Source organism: Scyliorhinus canicula, chromosome 16 (genome assembly GCF_902713615.1).
Source record: "Scyliorhinus canicula chromosome 16, sScyCan1.1, whole genome shotgun sequence".
In the NCBI taxonomy this organism is placed as follows: domain Eukaryota; kingdom Metazoa; phylum Chordata; class Chondrichthyes; order Carcharhiniformes; family Scyliorhinidae; genus Scyliorhinus; species Scyliorhinus canicula.
This window is the reverse complement of record NC_052161.1, coordinates 15,345,556-15,363,220: the sequence shown is the minus strand read 5'-3', so window position 1 is coordinate 15,363,220 and position 17,665 is coordinate 15,345,556. Positions and strand designations below refer to the sequence as shown.

At 49.1% G+C, this 17,665-nt stretch overlaps 1 protein-coding gene across 4 annotated transcripts in view; it reads right to left on the bottom strand.

The window, feature by feature from the left end:
* Positions 1–17,665, bottom strand: part of LOC119979442 (VPS10 domain-containing receptor SorCS1-like) — a 1,177,426-nt gene that overhangs the window by 254,221 nt on the left and 905,540 nt on the right. For all 4 annotated transcript variants that reach the window (XR_005463722.1, XM_038821670.1, XM_038821672.1 and 1 more), the window contains exon 6: positions 4,909–4,973. Coding sequence is in view for 3 of the 4 variants with exons in the window: in XM_038821670.1 (XP_038677598.1) it covers positions 4,909–4,973 (65 nt within the window). In the remaining variant the exon portion in view is untranslated. The remainder of the gene's footprint in view (positions 1–4,908; positions 4,974–17,665) is intronic.

Sequence of the window (17,665 nt, the reverse complement as noted above, 5' to 3'; positions counted from 1 at the left end):
CGTCATTTTTAAGGAGTCCCCAGATTTCATCGTGAGCTTGATGGTTCCCTACACACCCCCTCCCGCCAACCACAGACATCGCAACCCCCTGCAGACATGGGCAACACCCCCACCATCGCTAAACGTCAGCGGGACTCCACCCGCCCCTCCCCCCCACCCGCCCCACCCAAGCCACCACCCAGACATAAGGGCCCCACACCAATCCATCCCAGTAGGCATCGGGGCATTGACCCCCCCCCCCCCCCCCCCCCCCACAAGCTAGCATTCCCCGCTAGGGGGTTGCTGAGGATGTCCCCACCATTGAGCCCCCCCCCCCCCCCCCCTTCTGTCCAAAGGTTTCAGGCCTGCTCCATTCACCCCCCACCCTTCATATCCCCCATCACCCCCCTTTTATGAGCACGGGCCCAACTTGGCAGTTGGCAGTGCCAACTTAGCACCCGAGTACTGCCCCTGGAACCCTGGCAGTGCCAACGTGGCACCCCTGCCGAGCTCCTGCCATGGTCATCACATCTGATCTCAGTCTGTGGAGACCGGTATTAATTCACGACGATGTGACCAGGGAATACCAGAGACTGCGGCCTCCGCTATGCATATTTAAATGAAATTAATGACTCATTTGAATATGCTAATTGCATCGGGCGTAACGGGCCGGGTGCATTGTATGCGGCTCAGCATCTGGCGTGAAACCCATTTGTGGCCTTTCCCACTATGCACCCGACGTAACAGGAAAATCACGTCCAAAGGGTTTTTTTCAATTAATTCATGAGATGTGGGCTTTGTTGGCAAATCTAACATTCATTGCCCATCCCTAATTGCCCTGGTGAGCTGCTTTCATGAACCACTGCAGTCCGCATAGTGCTGGCATACCCGCAGGGCTATTAGTGAGGAATTCCTGAATTTTAACCCAGTGACAGTGATGAAACGGCGATATTAGTTCAAGCCAGGATGGTGAATGGCCTGGAGGGGAACTTCGGGGTGGTGGTCTGCTTATGTGTCTGCTGCCCTTGTCCTTCCTGATGGTAGTGGTTGTGGGTTTGGAAGGTGCTGTCTCAGGTGCCTTGATGAGTTCCTGCAGTCCATCTTGTAGATGGTACAGATGGCTGCCACTGTTCGTCGGTGGTGAAGGGAGCGAATTGTTGTGGATTGGCTGCCAATCAAGTGGCTGCTTTGTTTTGGAGCCTTTTGAGTGTTGTTGAAACTATACTCATCCAGGGAAGGGGCATCACACTCTTACTTTTAGGTAGTGGACAGGCTTTGGGGAGTCACAGAGGGATCCTTTGACCTGTTCTTGTAGCCACAGTATTTATCTGGCTTGTCCAGTTCAGTTTCTGGTCAATAATAAATCCAGAATGTTGCGGGTGGGGGATTCAGCGATGACAATGATGTCGAATGTCAAGAGGCGAGAGTTTGATTCTCACTTGTTGGAGATGGTCATTGCCTGGCACTTGTGAGATGCGAATGTTACTGGCTGGCAAATCTGATGCAGAGTGGACAATGACAATGTGGTCATCCACACACTGTACATCATAAAGTGTCATAGAACCCCTACAGTACTGATCCTCCAAAGGAGTACCTAACAAGGCACTCCCCCGACCTATCACTGTAACCACACCTAACCTGCACATCTTTGGACTGTGGGAGGAAACCCGAGCACCCGGAGGAAACCCACGCACACACGGGGAGAAAGCGCGAACTCCACCGACAGTCACCCGAGACTGGAATCGAACCCCGGTCCCTGGCGCTGTGAGGCAGCAGTGCTAACCACTCGGTCCGTGATGGTCAGTTTGCATGGAGAGCCGGAAGTCACTAATAAATCCACCAGGGAATTCTGCGGACTCACCACACTCTTTATCCAGAGTGCCCAGAGTGTGAAATCCGCTGCCAGAGGCAGTGGTTGAGGTGATTATTAAAGATGCTCTCAAGGGATAGCTTGATAAACATATGAGGGGGGGGGCAATATGCCATCAGGCGACAACAATGGAATTCTTCGGGGTCTGATTGCAAATGATTTGGACGTGATCATTGATGATCATGCTAAAAGCAGCACGTTGGTGTGAGGCAGCTATCAAAGCAAATTGGCAGACGTAGTCAAAGCTGCAGGGCACAGCATTCCAAATCAGAACATTGCACAGATTACTGATGAAGCACCACAAAAAGCTGCAGAGATGAATGAGGAGAAGGGCTTTAGGTGACGGGTTATGAAGAAAACCTCTGGTGGTTCGACTCAGTTTAACTGGAGAAAGAACTGAGATTTACTGGAAAGTAACAAAAGATATGGATGAGGGTTGGGCAATAACAATAAGACCCCAGGCCACGATCGCACACACCACGTCAGTGAAATCAACCCTTTGTGGTCAGGGCCTGCTAATTCATACACGTTTATAGTGCGGAAATCTATGGGCTAATGAGGTATTGATGTATCGTATCAGGATTGCATGAAAACCATTAATCATTTGCCATTAATCATTTAGTCCTTCATCACTGACATTCTCTGTCGTTTGCAGACAGAATGCAGTTAGATTTCTCAGTATTTTATGACAGTGCAGTAGCGACTGAAGTTATTCAAATTGAATTATTTACATTTTTTTATATTTAATTGTAGATATCACAACTGAGCAACAAACGTCAATACCTATACTTAAATTGGGTTAGTTCGAATTCTGAGAGGCCTGCAGGAAACCGAGTATTTGATTTGATCACAGCTGGGGCAAGGCAATTGGTTGAAGTATTGTAAAGATGGGGAACTGGAACACTATCGTCAGTCTCCTCTCCAATTTCGCAAGTGTGAAGTAAAGCTGCCTTGAGCCCCTCAAATTACTGGCTTTATTTGACCAGGGTGTTTAGGTAAACATGGGTCAGTGAAGACTGGAAGGAGTTACTGAATGGTAGCATTGATTCTGCATCTCTGGGTTAGCCAGGCAGATGGAAGTTGTTAATTGGCATTTCTTGCCAAAGCTGATTAAATGATGGAGATGGTGCTTCAGGACAGTAAATAACTCGGGCACCGATAATCTTAGAACACAGATGAAACTGATATGATTCTCCGCCTTCAGTGCTTCATCGAGAACAGTTCAGCTCAGGGAAAGAAAAGATTTTCATTCATGTGGTACTTTTACAAGATCAGGGCCGGGATTCTCCGAGCCGAACTCCCGCCGGAATGGTTTACATCTGGTACCCCCCGACGGGAGCTGGGCGCCGCGGCCGTGGTGGCGGTTCTGGTGGGGGGCCGGGGGGAATCTGACTCCGGGGGGGCCCTCAGCGGTGGCCAGGCCCGCGATCGGGGGCCATCGATCGGCGGGCCATCGTGATCTGGGGGAGGGACCTACCTTACTCTGCACGGGCCCACTGTGTGGGTCCGCCATGTTGGTGGCGCCCGCGCCGAAGTGGGCAGCCGCGCGCATGCGGGGACCCACTTGCGGCCGCCGTGCGCATTCGCGGCCACGAGGTCCGGACAGCAGGCCCCCGTCGGCAGCCAGAGCTGTGGGACTCACGCCAGGGCTCTGCTAGCCCCCCTGGAAAACGGAAAATCACCCCGGACTTTCGATGAAAACGTCCGGAGTGATTCTCGCCCGTTTTCCGGCGGGCGTGGGGACTTAGTCACCAAAAGGGAGAATCCTGGCCCAGATGTCTCAAAGTACTTTCCAACCAGTGAAGTAATTTTGAAGTCTCGCCGATGTTGTGATGGAGGAAATACAGCAGTTGATGAATGCACCGCAAGATTCCAGAAACAGCAACATAATCATGGATGTTGATGGAAAATGTGGCCAAAACGTCCCTTCCTGGTTTGGAAGTAATGGATGTAAAAGATTCTATTTCACTAATTGGGCAGATGGGGCCTCAGTTTTAACTCTTTGTTCACAGGACAGCATCTCTCATGATGCAGCCACTCCCTCAGCACAGCACTGGAGTGTCAGTACAGCTTTGATCCCAGGTTCGTGACAAAGCATCTGCACGCAACTAGATTGGAGAGGCTGGGCCTGTTCTCTTTGGAGAGAAGGCGGCGGAGAGGAGATTTGATGGAGATGTTCAAAATCGTGAGGGAGCTGGATAGAGTAGAAGGGAGAAACTGTTCCCACTGGTTAAAAAGGATCAGAACAGTAATCTGTTCTGGTTCCTAATTTCCCTGTTCCGTTAACTCCGACTTCTTGCAAACTTCTCTTAATTTCTCTAGTTTTCTTAACTTGCTGGACTTTAGATTTGTGGCATCTGTTCACTTGACCATGACACCATTGTATGGCTTTTGTTCTAGCAAAGCTAAGAGAAATGTTCCTTCTTAAGCCTTCTAAAACCAACTGATTCTCACAGAGTGAGAGCTGGCATCTCTCACTACCTATCTCCAACTTCCACCAAATTCAGCTAAACTATAACTTAAAAGCGTCTCTGCCTTATAAGGCGCTAGCTTCTAAGCAACCACTGCTGGTTTATATACTCTTTACGCCATAGCCTTCTCTAAGCACAATAGAATCACAACTGGAATTGATACCAACCCCCACACATATAAGTACCTGTGCCCAGCATGAATCTAATTGTAGGTTTTACCCTTCCAGGCACAGAAACATTAAGTTAAACACATAAAAAACTATACCTTATTTGTAATATTACCAATACAAATATAAATCCCTTAAAACTACCTTAATTTTCCCAACACATAGAATACCAAATACTTAAAGACAATCTTATGCAAGGCAATCATTGCACCAATCCGACTTCAGGATCTCCCTTCATAAGGATCAAAGGCCAGTTGCAAATAACATATAAGTGGCGCAGCCGCACTGAAAATCCAGGGATTAATTGTGTCCTGGCGAATACTGAACAGCGCCATTGTATCCTTTGCAGCTGAGGCATTTTGCTTGCTCTGCATCATAACCAACCATGCACATGAATGCACTGTTTAATGAAAAAACTCACATCCGTCTGTGCTCCTTGCTTCAATGTGCACAAGGTCTCGGTCCTTGTCCAAACCCATTACAGACCTGGGAGAGAAGGAATGAAAACAAGTGAAAGAAATAAAGTTAGGACATCTTTGTCTCGTTATCTGACAGTCCCATTTGTGCTCATCTCTCCATATCTCCCAATGCAGACTATCATTAGCCATTGCTCACGCACAGGAAAAATCAATGCTTCTGGTTCTGGTGAAGGCAATAATTTATCACTATTTCTTAAGGCAATGACTATCTGACTGGGACTTTTATCTTTATTCAGTTTTCTTCGATTCTGAAGTGATGCGAGGTGATATGTTGGAGGGAAGTGCAGTTACATAGATGTTGTTCACTGTTAGGCATTAATATCTGTTTAAACTGTAATTATAGCCACTCTGAGTCACATTAGGATCAAGCAATCATGAATGGAAAGAAGTTCAAATGCGGAGCTTTAAACAAGTTCTTCTAAGTTGGCTCACGATTTACGAGCACCCTTGTCAAAAGGAGGGTCACCTCAAGGACTCGTCACATAAGTGGAAGCAACAATACAATTCATGTGATATCGACAAGAGTTGAAGTACTGGTCGTCTAGTGAGGTTCCCTTAGGATTGTGCTTTGTGTCTGTCGAATCTCCTCCTCACCCTCTTTGCTGAAGAAGACAATACCACGTGCATTTTGAAAGGGAGATCAATCCTCACAACTACTTCACATCCTCTCTGTAGCTTAGATAATGAGACAATCCTAGATTCTCCATTAGGGAATATGGCCTGGAAGAATACACCTCCAAGGTTAAAAAAAATAGAGTAAAGAAAAACTGCGTTCACCCGGATATAGCAACAAATTATACTTGGATGGCCCTTCATGTCGTGAAATGAGCTGGACCGCTGAAGAACAGTGTTAATTTAAAACTTGCTTTCACATTTTTAAACCTGAGCTATATAGAAGGAGGAATCAGGAAAGACGACCAAAAACTTGGTGAAAGAGCGTAGGGTTTGAGAACCATCTTAAAAGAGGGGAAAGACGTAGAGCTTAGGGCTGAGATAGCTGAAGGCTTGATCACCATTGGCAGATTAAATTCAGGGCTACGCAAGAGGTCAGAATTGGAGGAGCAGTGAGATCTCAGGGGGTAGTAGTGTCGGAGGTTAGCGCAGCACGGTTAGCACTGCTGCCTCACGGCGCTGAGGACCCGGGTTCGATCCCGGCCCTGGGTCACTGTCCGTGTGGAGTTTGCACATTCTCCCTGTGTCTGGTTGGGTCTCACCCCCAAAACCCAAAGGTGTGCAGGTAAGGTGGACTGGCCACGCTAAATTGCCCCTTACTCAGAAAAAAATGAATTGGGTACACTAAATTTATTTTAAAAAACAGGGAATCTCAACAGCTGAAAACCTCTGGCCAATGATTTTAAAATTAAGGCATTGTCGAATGGCCGTCAGTGAAAGGGGGAGGTTGGGGCAATGGGATTTAGAGTGAGTTAAGATGTGGGTAACCGAGTTCCGGATATGCACAGGTTTCTGCAGGTTAGAAGATGGGAGACAAGCCAGGGGGGTATTGGAATAGTCAAGCCTGGAGGTCGAAAAGGCATGGATAAGAATTTCAATAACAGAAGTGTGAAGAAAAGGTCAAAGTTGCCCAATGGTAATCGGCATTCCTGGGGGTAATGCAGATATATGACTGGAAAAATTCACCTTCGGATCAACCACAACACCAAGGTTGCGAAAGGTGTTTCACTCAGTTTAAGACAGTTATCAAACATGGAAAAAGTGGATAGTGAATGATGTATGTTGTGGGGACGAAAGACAATGGCCAGGTCTTCTCCGTCTTCCCACCAGATGCGGGATTCGCAATTGTCCACAGAATCCCACATCAGGCCGAAATCAAGATCCCCCCCCGGGTGGCAGGACCGTCGCGAGTCTCAGTACCCACCCAGTTAGCCAGAGCGGGTTTCCTGATGTCCCAGCCGGGCTTCCCGCCCCAACCTGGCCGGGCCATGCAAATAGCTGATTAAAGATATTTACATGCCATTTACGAGCAGGACACCACATTCTCCAGCTAGTTGAGATGCTCCAGCAACCCCAGCCAAGAGTCCCACTGGCATGTATTGGTGAAAGTATTGAGGTACATGAACCTGGTGGCTTACATTCTCAGTAGTGGCAAGGTGGTAAGTACCCTCGCAGCAATTTCCGCCAGGTGCTGAAGGGGGTCTTTCATGGGAGGTGGGGGTGAGTGGAGCCTGCACTGGAATTAGGCTTGTTTGGCTGCTTTCCTCATCTGCAGCCTTTGAACCCATTAAACAGTCAGTCAGTATGTAAAAATGTAAGTTTTAAAACATAGAACATAGAACAGTACAGCACAGAACAGGCCCTTCGGCCCTCGATGTTGTGCCGAACAATGGTCACCCTACTCAAACCCACGTATCCACCCTGTACCCGTAACCCAACAACCCCCCCTTAACCTTACTTTTAAGGACACTACGGGCAATTTAGCATGGCCAATCCACCTAACCCGCACATCTTTGGACTGTGGGAGGAAACCGGAGCACCCGGAGGAAACCCACGCACACACGTGGGTTTATTTCTCATAATAAAGTGCAAGTGATCTCATCTGAACTCCCAGACCTGTTCAAAATTTTTTCAGTACGCAACGTTTTCAAGACTGTGAGATAAAGGCAAAAGTTATCCCTATACAGTTGATTTCACACAGTCAGTTTCAGCACCCTTTAAACTAAGTATCAAAGACTGTGTATGGCGGGAAGGCTGAAAGCTTTGAACTGAATCATTTACATTCAATTTCACACTCCATTGCCTGCTGAAAGTGTCTTGATTGACAGGTCAAGGCAATTTCAAAGGGGAGATTCAGATTATTTGCAGGATCCATTAACTCAGGAGAGCAGATAATTTCAGAGCTGCAGTTTTTTTTCATGAGTCTGCCTTTACGTTCTCAAGTACTTCCTAGAAAATGAAGCTGATGGGGCTGTCCCTGCAATTTCTCTGGAGCACTTGCTGGCATCGAGACATTTCCCGCCGCAACCCCGCACCAAGTGAGCGAGATCCCATTATAGGGTCGCCAGAGGCCCTGCCCCCTTTGGGACCTCCTTTCAGCCCCCACCCCTTGCCAGTGCCACCCTGATTAATTCATGTTAGGTTCCCATTGCCCCCGAGGAGCAGGTAGAATCCACCTTAAAACTGACGCAGCATATTTAAATGAGGATTTTAATATGCTAAAACAGTTCCACAAACCAGGATAAAGGAGGAGAAGCATCGGGGGAGGATGGAGAGGTCAGTTGAGTCAAAAGCCGAAGACGGGTGGAGTAGGAAGAGAAGGAATAGTTTATCATGGTCACAGTTACAAAGAATGTGAAAAATGCTTCTTTTTTTTCAGCAATGAAGAAGCAGACATGAGACTACATCCATTTCAGGGTAGGTTCAGTGGTCATCCAGTATTGAGTAATCTGTCATTCTATACTCAATAATAGGCGGGCGGTGGGACTCTCAATTCCCGGCGTTTGTGAATGGGATTTCCGATTGAAGCCAACCCACACCACGGGGAAAACCGTGGGCGGGAATGCTCAGAGTGTGGGAAGGGTTTTCGCCAGTCACCTGACCTGTGGAATCATCAGCAAGTTCACACTAGGGCGAGGCCGTACACCAGCTCTGTTTGTGGGAAGGGATTCACTCAGTCTTCCCACCTGCTGATACACCAGCGGGTCCACACTAAGGAGAGGCCATAATGGGTGGCACGGTAGCACAGTGGTTAGTATTGTTGTTTCTCAGCACCAGGGACCCGGGTTCGATCCCCGGCTTTCATAGAATTCGCAGTGCAGAAGGAGGCCATTTGGCCCATCGAGTCTGCACCGGCCCTTGGAAAGAGCACCCCACCCAAGCCCACATCTCTACCCTATCCCATAACCCAGTAACCTCACCCCACCTCTTTTGGACACTATGGGCAATTTTTAGCATGGCCAATCCACCTAACCTGCACATCTTTGGACTGTGGGAGGAAACCGGAGCACCCGGAGGAAACCCCTGCAGACACGAGGAGAACGTGCAGACTCCGCACAGACAGTGACCCAAGCCGGGAATCTAACCTGGGACCCTGGTGCTTGGGTCACTGTCTGTGTGGAGTCTGCACATTCTCCCGGTGTCTGCAGGGGTTTCCTCCGGGTGCTCCGGTTTCCTCCCACAAGTCCCGAAAGTTCTGCTTGCTAGGTGAATTGGACATTCTGAATTCTCCCTCAGTGTACCCGAACAGGTGCCGGAATGTGGCGACTCGGGGATTTTCACACTAACTTCGTTGCAGTGTTAATGTAACCCTACTTGTGGCACTAATACAGATTATTATTATGTGGTGCTCTTGGCAGGAATGGAAATTCCCAATGGCCGGAGAACACAGGTCAATATCACTTGGGGTGGAATATACATCAGGGGAGTTCACCTTTACCCAATCTAGTCTGAGAGAAATCAACCAGTTGCGTTTTGTAATTATTTAAAGTACTCAATGTTTAACAAGCATTAGAATGAATGACAGGGTGAACACAGCATGTCCCCTCCTGAATCTGGGCCAGAGTTATTATCTAGTCTTGAACCGCGCTTTTGTTGATCGGAACATTCTATTTTTCCAAGAGTTGCAGGCATCACAGAAATATTTCTCTTCCCTGTGAGCGGCCCCATACTGCTTATTACTTCTCTCGGATTGTTTCAAAGTGGCATGAGCCTGGCTTTCACACAGAGAGAATACATAAAGATCAGAGAGGCAACAGGCATTAGACCATGCATGTGAAGTCATCCCTAGTCCAATTTATTTAATGATGCTCCTCGGATTGTTTTGTCAATTAATTGATGGCGACCGTTCCCTGTGTAAAAGACTGTTTTTGTGAGTTTCCCACATTTCTCCATGTCACCAAAATGCTAACAATCAGATAAATTCAGTGTCACTTAAAGTCCAACCCAAGTGGTTTTGCTATTGATTATCTCTCATTTGTGGAGATCTGCTTTCAACGTCGGTTATGGGAACAGCAAGAATTAATTCCGACCAAATAAGGATCAAGAATAGATGAGGAATTTGGCTCAGGTTATTTAGCTCACCTTGGTTTGGACAAGACAGGAGTTTGATGTTACAATAATATGGGTGGCACGGTAGCACAGTGGTTAGCGCTGTTGCTTCATAGGGCCAGGGTTCCAGGTTCGATTCCCGGCTTGGGTCACTGTCTGTGCGGAGTCTGCACGTTCTCCCCGTGTCTGCAGGGGTTTCCTCCGGGTGCTCCGGTTTCCTCCCGCAAAATTCTAAGGGTCGGTGGATTGCAATTTGAATCACGCCGAACCACCCAACAGGAATCAAACCTGGTTCCCTGCCCGAAACCACACTGAGAAATGTTTCGGGAGAATTCCGACCAGGAGTTTTGAGTTTTGATTCACAGAATCATGGTTGGCATTCCCCAGTTCCCCAGCCGCATGTTTCCTGGTGGCGCGCCATTCGCTGGCGGCAGGATTCTATACTGCCGCAGCTGAGAATCATACCACCTCTACCATGCAGAAAGGGGCCATTCGGCCCACTGGGTCTGCACACTGACCCTCTGAAAGAACACCCTACCTAGACCCACTCTTCCGCCTATTCCCCTAACCTGTACATCCCTGGACAATTCATCCGCCTAACCCGCACATCTTTGTGACTGTGGGAGGAAACCGGAACACCCGGAGGAAACCCACGCACACACGGGGAGAACGTGCAGACCCCACACAGACAGTCACCCAAGGCCGGAATTGAACCCAGGTCCCTGGCACTGTGAGGCAGCAGTTCTAACGTGCCGCTTGTCAATGAGATTTCCCATTGTAATTACTCCATGCCACCCGGAACCTCGCGGTCGTGGGTGCACTGCTGGCGATGAAGGTGAATCGCAACGACTGGAGAATTCCAGCCACTGAATCGTACAGAAAGAAGCCATTTAGCCCATCGAGACTGCACCGACTCTCCGAAAGAGGAATTTACCCATTGGTTCAAAATTTGCACAGGACCCTGAACCCTCCATGGTTGGCACTGTTATAATGTTGTTTAGTGTCTAACAAGTGGGCAGCACGGTAGCATTGTGGATAGCACAAATGCTTCACAGCTCCAGGGTCCCAGGTTCGATTCCGGCTTGGGTCACTGTCTGTTCGGAGTCTGCACATCCTCCCTGTGTGTGCGTGGGTTTCCTCCGGGTGCTCCGGTTTCCTCCCACAGTCCAAAGATGTGTAGGTTAGGTGGATTGGCCATGATAAATTGCCCTTGGTGTCCACAATTGCCCTTAGTGTTGGGTGGGGTTACTGGGTTATGGGGATAGGGTGGAGGTGTTGATCTTGGGTAGGGTGCTCTTTCGAAGAGCCGGTGCAGACTCGATGGGCCGAATGGCCTCCTTCTGCACTGTAAATTCTATGTAAGGCTTGCATGGTTGAACATAAACAGTTTATTGTTGAACCATACCCATGCACCTATTCATAGTTCCATTATGAATGAGTGCTGACTCCATGCCAGCTCCTCCCTGACCTTTCTCTGCAGACTGTGTATTACCATGTGACTCTCCACTTCATGCTGCTGGTTGTACTGTTCTCAAGTCCCACATTAACCCTTGCTCTGCTGAACACCCTTCTGAACATCCTTGCACCACAGGCACGATACACGGGAAGTTAGCTTGTCGCTCGGTGAAACAACATACTGCAAAGATTTGAACAGTTATAGGGGGGGCAAGGTGGTGAAGTGGTTATCACTTCTGCCTCACAGCCTCACAGGATCTGAATTCAATTCTGGCCTTGGGGGACCGCCTGAATCACTGAAGCTCCAGAGAGTTGCTGGAACACAAGATCCACAAATGTTTCACACAAACTTCCAGAGACTTCCAAACAGATCACAGGGTCCTCAAACTTTGCAGAGCTCCAGCGATCCTTGTGAAAAATCGCACTCTTAATAAAATGTACTTCCTCCAGGCGTAAAGCTGTCATAGTTATAGAATTTTTAAAAAAATATTAAGAATAGAAATTGTACAAAATGTAAGAGGCAGGGAAGGAAGACAGTGCTGCTCCGCTCCTGCCATCATTCCAATGCCATTCCTATTGACAAGCCGAAAACCCGATGGCTCCATTGGTAACCACACTGCCCAGAGCAGCACCCAACCAGGGGAAAAGATGATCCCAGCTTCAATCCCTGCTCCGGTAACATTGAGCTGCTTTTGACCCTGGTGACGGCTCGGAGCATCCCTGAGCCGGAGAGCTGGAAAATCAGCCAGTCTCCAACTTCTGATCAGAATCAAAGAATCTGGAGATAGTGTGTGTGTGTGTGTGTGTGTGTGTGTGTGTGAATATTGGGCAAAAAGTGCATTGGGTTTGGCTTTATTATCCACCTTTCATGTGCTCAACGTTTGACTACATGTCTACTGCTCGAATCTTCCACCAGTAAAAGAGCAAATGCAACATTGAAATATTTATTTAGGTTTCAGGGAACAGGATCTGCTTAACTGTAGAAAAGTCGTGCAGGAAACCCATCTTATCTGAATAACTGTTCATAATAGATTTATTCCAACAATGGAACAGGCAATTGCCAGAGACAGCCCAAATGGTCTTCCTGATGCATGTCCATAATTTTTTTTTTACTACTTGCAACGTAACATTAAAGCAGGGTTTAATTAAGGGATTGGTCCAAGTTTTCAAATGTCTCGTCCTGGTAACTCAGGTCCACTTGTTTGTTAAGTTTATTTTGTTGGAAAGCTTTAATAACGAAAAGTAAAACTTACCCTTAGGGGCTCACATTTGCAAACCATCAGCACTTCACTGCATATCACATATCATAAATCTTACACAAGCAAGACAAACCCCGGGAGACATTTCCAGCGTTACCGGTTATGGCTTTGACAGTTCTTGTGGAATTACTTGACTGTAGCTTTTAAGCAAGGGTGGAAAAGAGTGTAATAAATGACTTTTTTGACAGCTGAAAGAAATCAAGGGGAGAGCTGAGCTTTCCCTGCAGTGCACCATCGCAGCAGAAAATAACGTGTTCCGAAGCAAACAAGACTTGGGGAGGTACCTCTTCGATTTGATTTATTATTGTCACATGTATTAGTATACATAAAATGTAGTGTTTCTTGCATGCTGTACAAACAATGCTTACCGTACATAGGGAAGGAAGGAGAGACTGCAGAATATAATGTTACAGTTATAGCAAGGTGTAGAGAAAAGATCAAGTTAATACGAGGTAGGTCCATTCAAAAGTCTGATGGCAGTAGGGAAGAATTGGTTGAACAAAACAAAGAACAAAGAAAAGTACAGCACAGGAACAGGCCCTTCGGCCCTCCAAGCCCGTGCCGACCATGCTGCCCGACTAAACTACAATCTTCTACACTTCCTGGGTCTGTATCCCTCTATTCCCATCCTATTCATGTATTTGTCAAGATGCCCCTTAAACGTCACTATCATCCCTGCTTCCACCACCTCCTCCGGCAGCGGGTTCCAGGCACCCGCTACCCTCTGTGCAAAAAACTTGCCTCGTATATCTACTCTAAACCTTGCCCCTCGCACCTTAAACCTATGCCCCCCCCCCCCCCCCCCCCAGTAATTGACCCCTCTACCCTGGAGAAAAGCCTCTGACTATCCACTCTGTCAATGCCCCTCATAATTTTATAGACCTCTATCAGGTCGTCCATCAACCTCCGTCGTTCCAGTGAGAACAAATTGAGTTTATTCAACTGCTCCTCATAGCTAATGCCCTCCATACCAGGCAACATCCTGGTAAATCTCTTCTGCACCCTCTCTAAGCCTCCACATCCTTCTGGTAGTGTGGCGACCAGAATTGAACACTATACTCCAAGTGTAGACTAACTAAGGTTCTATACAGCTGCAACATGACTTGCCAATTCTTATACTCAATGCCCCGGCCAATGAAGGCAAGCATGCCGTATGCCTTCTTGACTACCTTCTCCACCTGTGCTGCCCCTTTCAGTGACCTGTGGACCTGTACACCTAGATCTCTCTGACTTTCAATATTCTTGAGGGTTCTACCATTCACTGTATATTCCCCACCTGCATCAGACCTTCCAAAATTCATTAGCTCACATTTATCCGGATTAAACTCCATCTGCCATCTCTCCGCCCAAGTCTCCAAACGATCTAAATCCTGCTGTATCCTCTGACAGTCCTCATCGCTATCCGCAATTCCACCAACCTTTGTGTCATCTGCAAACTTACTAATCAGACCAGTTACATTTTCCTCCAAATCATTTATATATACTACGAACAGCAAAGGTCCCAGCACTGATCCCTGTGGAACACCACTAGTCACAGCCCTCCAATTAGAAAAGCACCCTTCCATTGCTACTCTCTGCCTTCTATGACCTAGCCAGTTCTGTTTCCACCTTGCCAGCTCACCCCTGATCCCGTGTGACTTCACTTTTTGTACCGGTCTACCATGAGGGACCTTGTCATCCACTGCCCTATCTGCATCAATCATCTTTGTGACCTCTTTGAAAAACTCTATCACGTTCGTGAGACACAACCTCCCTTTCACAAAACCATGCTGCCTCTCACTAATACGTCCATTTGCTCCCAAATGGGAGTAGATCCTGTCTCTAAGAATTCTCTCCAGTAATTTCCCTACCACTGATGTAAGGCTCACCGGCCTGTAGTTCCCTGTATTATCCTTGCTACCCTTCTTAAACAAAGGAACAACATTGGCTATTCTCCAGTCCTCCGGGACATCACCCGAAGACAGTGAGGATCCAAAGAGTTTTGTCAAGGCCTCAGCAATTTCCTCTCTAGCCTCCTTCAGTATTCAGGGGTATATCCCATCAGGCCCTGGGGATTTATCTACCTTAATATTTTTCAAGACGACCAACACCTCATCTTTTTGGATTTCAATGTGACCCAGTCTATCTACACACCCTTCTCCAGACTCAACATCCACCAATTCCTTCTCTGATGAATAGTGATGCAAAGTATTCATTTAGTACCTCGCTCATTTCCTCTGGCTCCACACGTAGATTCCCTTGCCTATCCTTCAGTGGGCCAAACCTTTCCCTGGCTACCCTCGTGCTTTTTATGTACGTGTAAAAAGCCTTGGGATTTTCCTTAACCCTATTTGCCAATGACTTTTCGTGACCCCTTCTAGCCCTCCTGACTCCTTGCTTAAGTTCCTTCCTACTTTCCTTATATTCCACACAGGCTTCGTCTGTTCCCAGCCTTCTAGCCCTGACAAATGCCTCCTTTTTCTTTTTGACAAGGCCTACAATATCTCTCGATATCCAAGGTTCCTGTAATTTGCCGTATTTATCTTTCTTCCTCACAGGAAGATGCCGGTCCTGAATTCCTTTCAACTGACATTTGAAAGCCTCCCACATGTCAGATGTTGATTTACCCTCAAACATCCGCCCCAAGCTAGGTTCTTCAGTTCCTGCCTAATATTGTTATAATTAGCCTTCACCCAATTTAGCACATTCACCCGAGGAACATTCTTATCCTTGTCCACCAGCACTTTAAAACTTCTGAATTGTGATCACTGTTCCCTAAATGCTCCCCTACTGAAACTTCTACCACCTGGCTGGGCTCACTCCCCAATACCAGGTCCAGTACAGCCCCTTCCCTAGTTGGAGTGTCTACATACTGTTTTAAGAAGCCCTCCTAGATTCTCCTTACAAACTCTGCCCTGTCTAAGCCCCTAGCACTAAGTGAGTCCCAGTCAATATTGGGGAAGTTGAAGTCTCCCATCACAACAACCCTGTTGTTTTTACTCTTTTCCAGAATCTGTCTACCGATCTGCTTCTCTATCTCCCTGTTGGGAGGCCTGTAGCAAACCCCCAACATTGTGACTGCACCCTTCTTATTCATGATCTCTACCCATATAGCCTCACTGCCCTCTGAGGTGTCCTCCCGTAGTACAGCTGTGATATTCTCCCTAACCAGTAGCGCAACTCCGCCACCCTTTTTTCATCCCCCTCTCTCTTGGAACGTTTAGCTGCCAATCCTGTCCTTCCCTCAACCAGGTCTCTGTAATAGCCTCAAACTTTGGTATCTTTTTCCTGACGGAAGAAGGTGGAATAGAGTATGTCCGGGGTGCGTGGGGTCCTTAATTATGCTGGCTGCCTTTCTGAGGCAGCGGGAATTATAGATAGAGTTAATGGTTGGGAGGCTAGTTTGCGTGATGGACTGGGCTACATTCACGACATTTTGTAGTTTCCTGCGGTCTTGGGCGGAGCATAGAACATAGAACATAGAACATAGAACATTACAGCGCAGTACAGGCCCTTCGGCCCTCGATGTTGCGCCGACCTGTGAAACCCCTCTAAAGCCCATCTACACGATTCCCTTATCGTCCATATGCCTGTCCAATGACCATTTGAATGCGTTTAGTGTTGGCGAGACCACTACTGTTGCAGGCAGGGCATTCCACGCCCTTACTACAAGGTCCTGGTGCTATATTAAAGGGCACCCGACAGCCATTCAGGCACTGCAGCCCAGGAGCTCCGCACTGCAGCCCAGGAGCTCCGCACTGCAGCCCAGCTCCGCACTGCAGCCCAGGAGCTCCGCACTGCAGCCCAGCTCCGCACTGCAGCCCAGCTCCACACTGCCGCCCAGGAGCTCCGCACTGCAGCCCAGGAGCTCCGCACTGCAGCCCAGGAGCTCCGCACTGCAGCCCAGGAGCACCACACTGCAGCCCAGGAGCTCCTCACTGCAGCCCAGGAGCTCCATACTGCAGCCCAGGAGCTCCTCACTGCAGCCCAGCAGCTCATCACTGCAGCCCAGGAGCTCCACACTGCAGCCCAGGAGCTCCTCACTGCAGCCCAGCAGCTCATCACTGCAGCCCAGGAGCTCCGCACTGCAGCCCAGGAGCTCCTCACTGCAGCCCAGGAGCTCCATACTGCAGCCCAGGAGCTCCTCACTGCAGCCCAGCAGCTCATCACTGCAGCCCAGCAGCTCCTCACTGCAGCCCAGGAGCTCCTCACTGCAGCCCAGCAGCTCATCACTGCAGCCCAGGAGCTCCTCACTGCAGCCCAGGAGCTCCATACTGCAGCCAAGGAGCTCCTCACTGCAGCCCAGCAGCTCATCACTGCAGCCCAGGAGCTCCGCACTGCAGCCCAGCTCCTCACTGCAGCCCAGGAGCTCCTCACTGCAGCCCAGGAGCTCCTCACTGCAGCCCAGCAGCTCGTCACTGCAGCCTAGGAGCTCCGCACTGCAGCCCAGGAGCTCCGCACTGCAGCCCAGCTGCTCCGCACTGCAGCCCAGGAGCTCCGCACTGCAGCCCAGCAGCTCCGCACTGCAGCCCAGGAGCTCCTCACTGCAGCCCAGCAGCTCCACACTGCAGCCTAGGAGCTCCGCACTGCAGCCCAGCTCCGCACTGCAGCCCAGGAGCTCCGCACTGCAGCCCAGCTCCGCACTGCAGCCCAGGAGCTCCGCACTGCAGCCCAGGAGCTCCGCACTGCAGCCCAGGAGCTCCGCACTGCAGCCCAGCAGCTCCGTACTGCATCCCAGGAGCTCCATACTGCAGCCCAGCAGCTCCGTACTGCATCCCAGGAGCTCCATACTGCATCCCAGGAGCTCCACACTGCAGCCCAGGAGCTCCACACTGCAGCCCAGGGGCTCCTCACTGCAGCCCAGCAGCTCCGCACTGCAGCCCAGGAGCTCCGCACTGCAGCCCAGGAGCTCCGCACTGCAGCCCAGGAGCTCCGCACTGCAGCCCAGGAGCTCCGCACTGCAGCCCAGGGGCTCTGCACTGCAGCCCAGGAGCACGTAATTCAC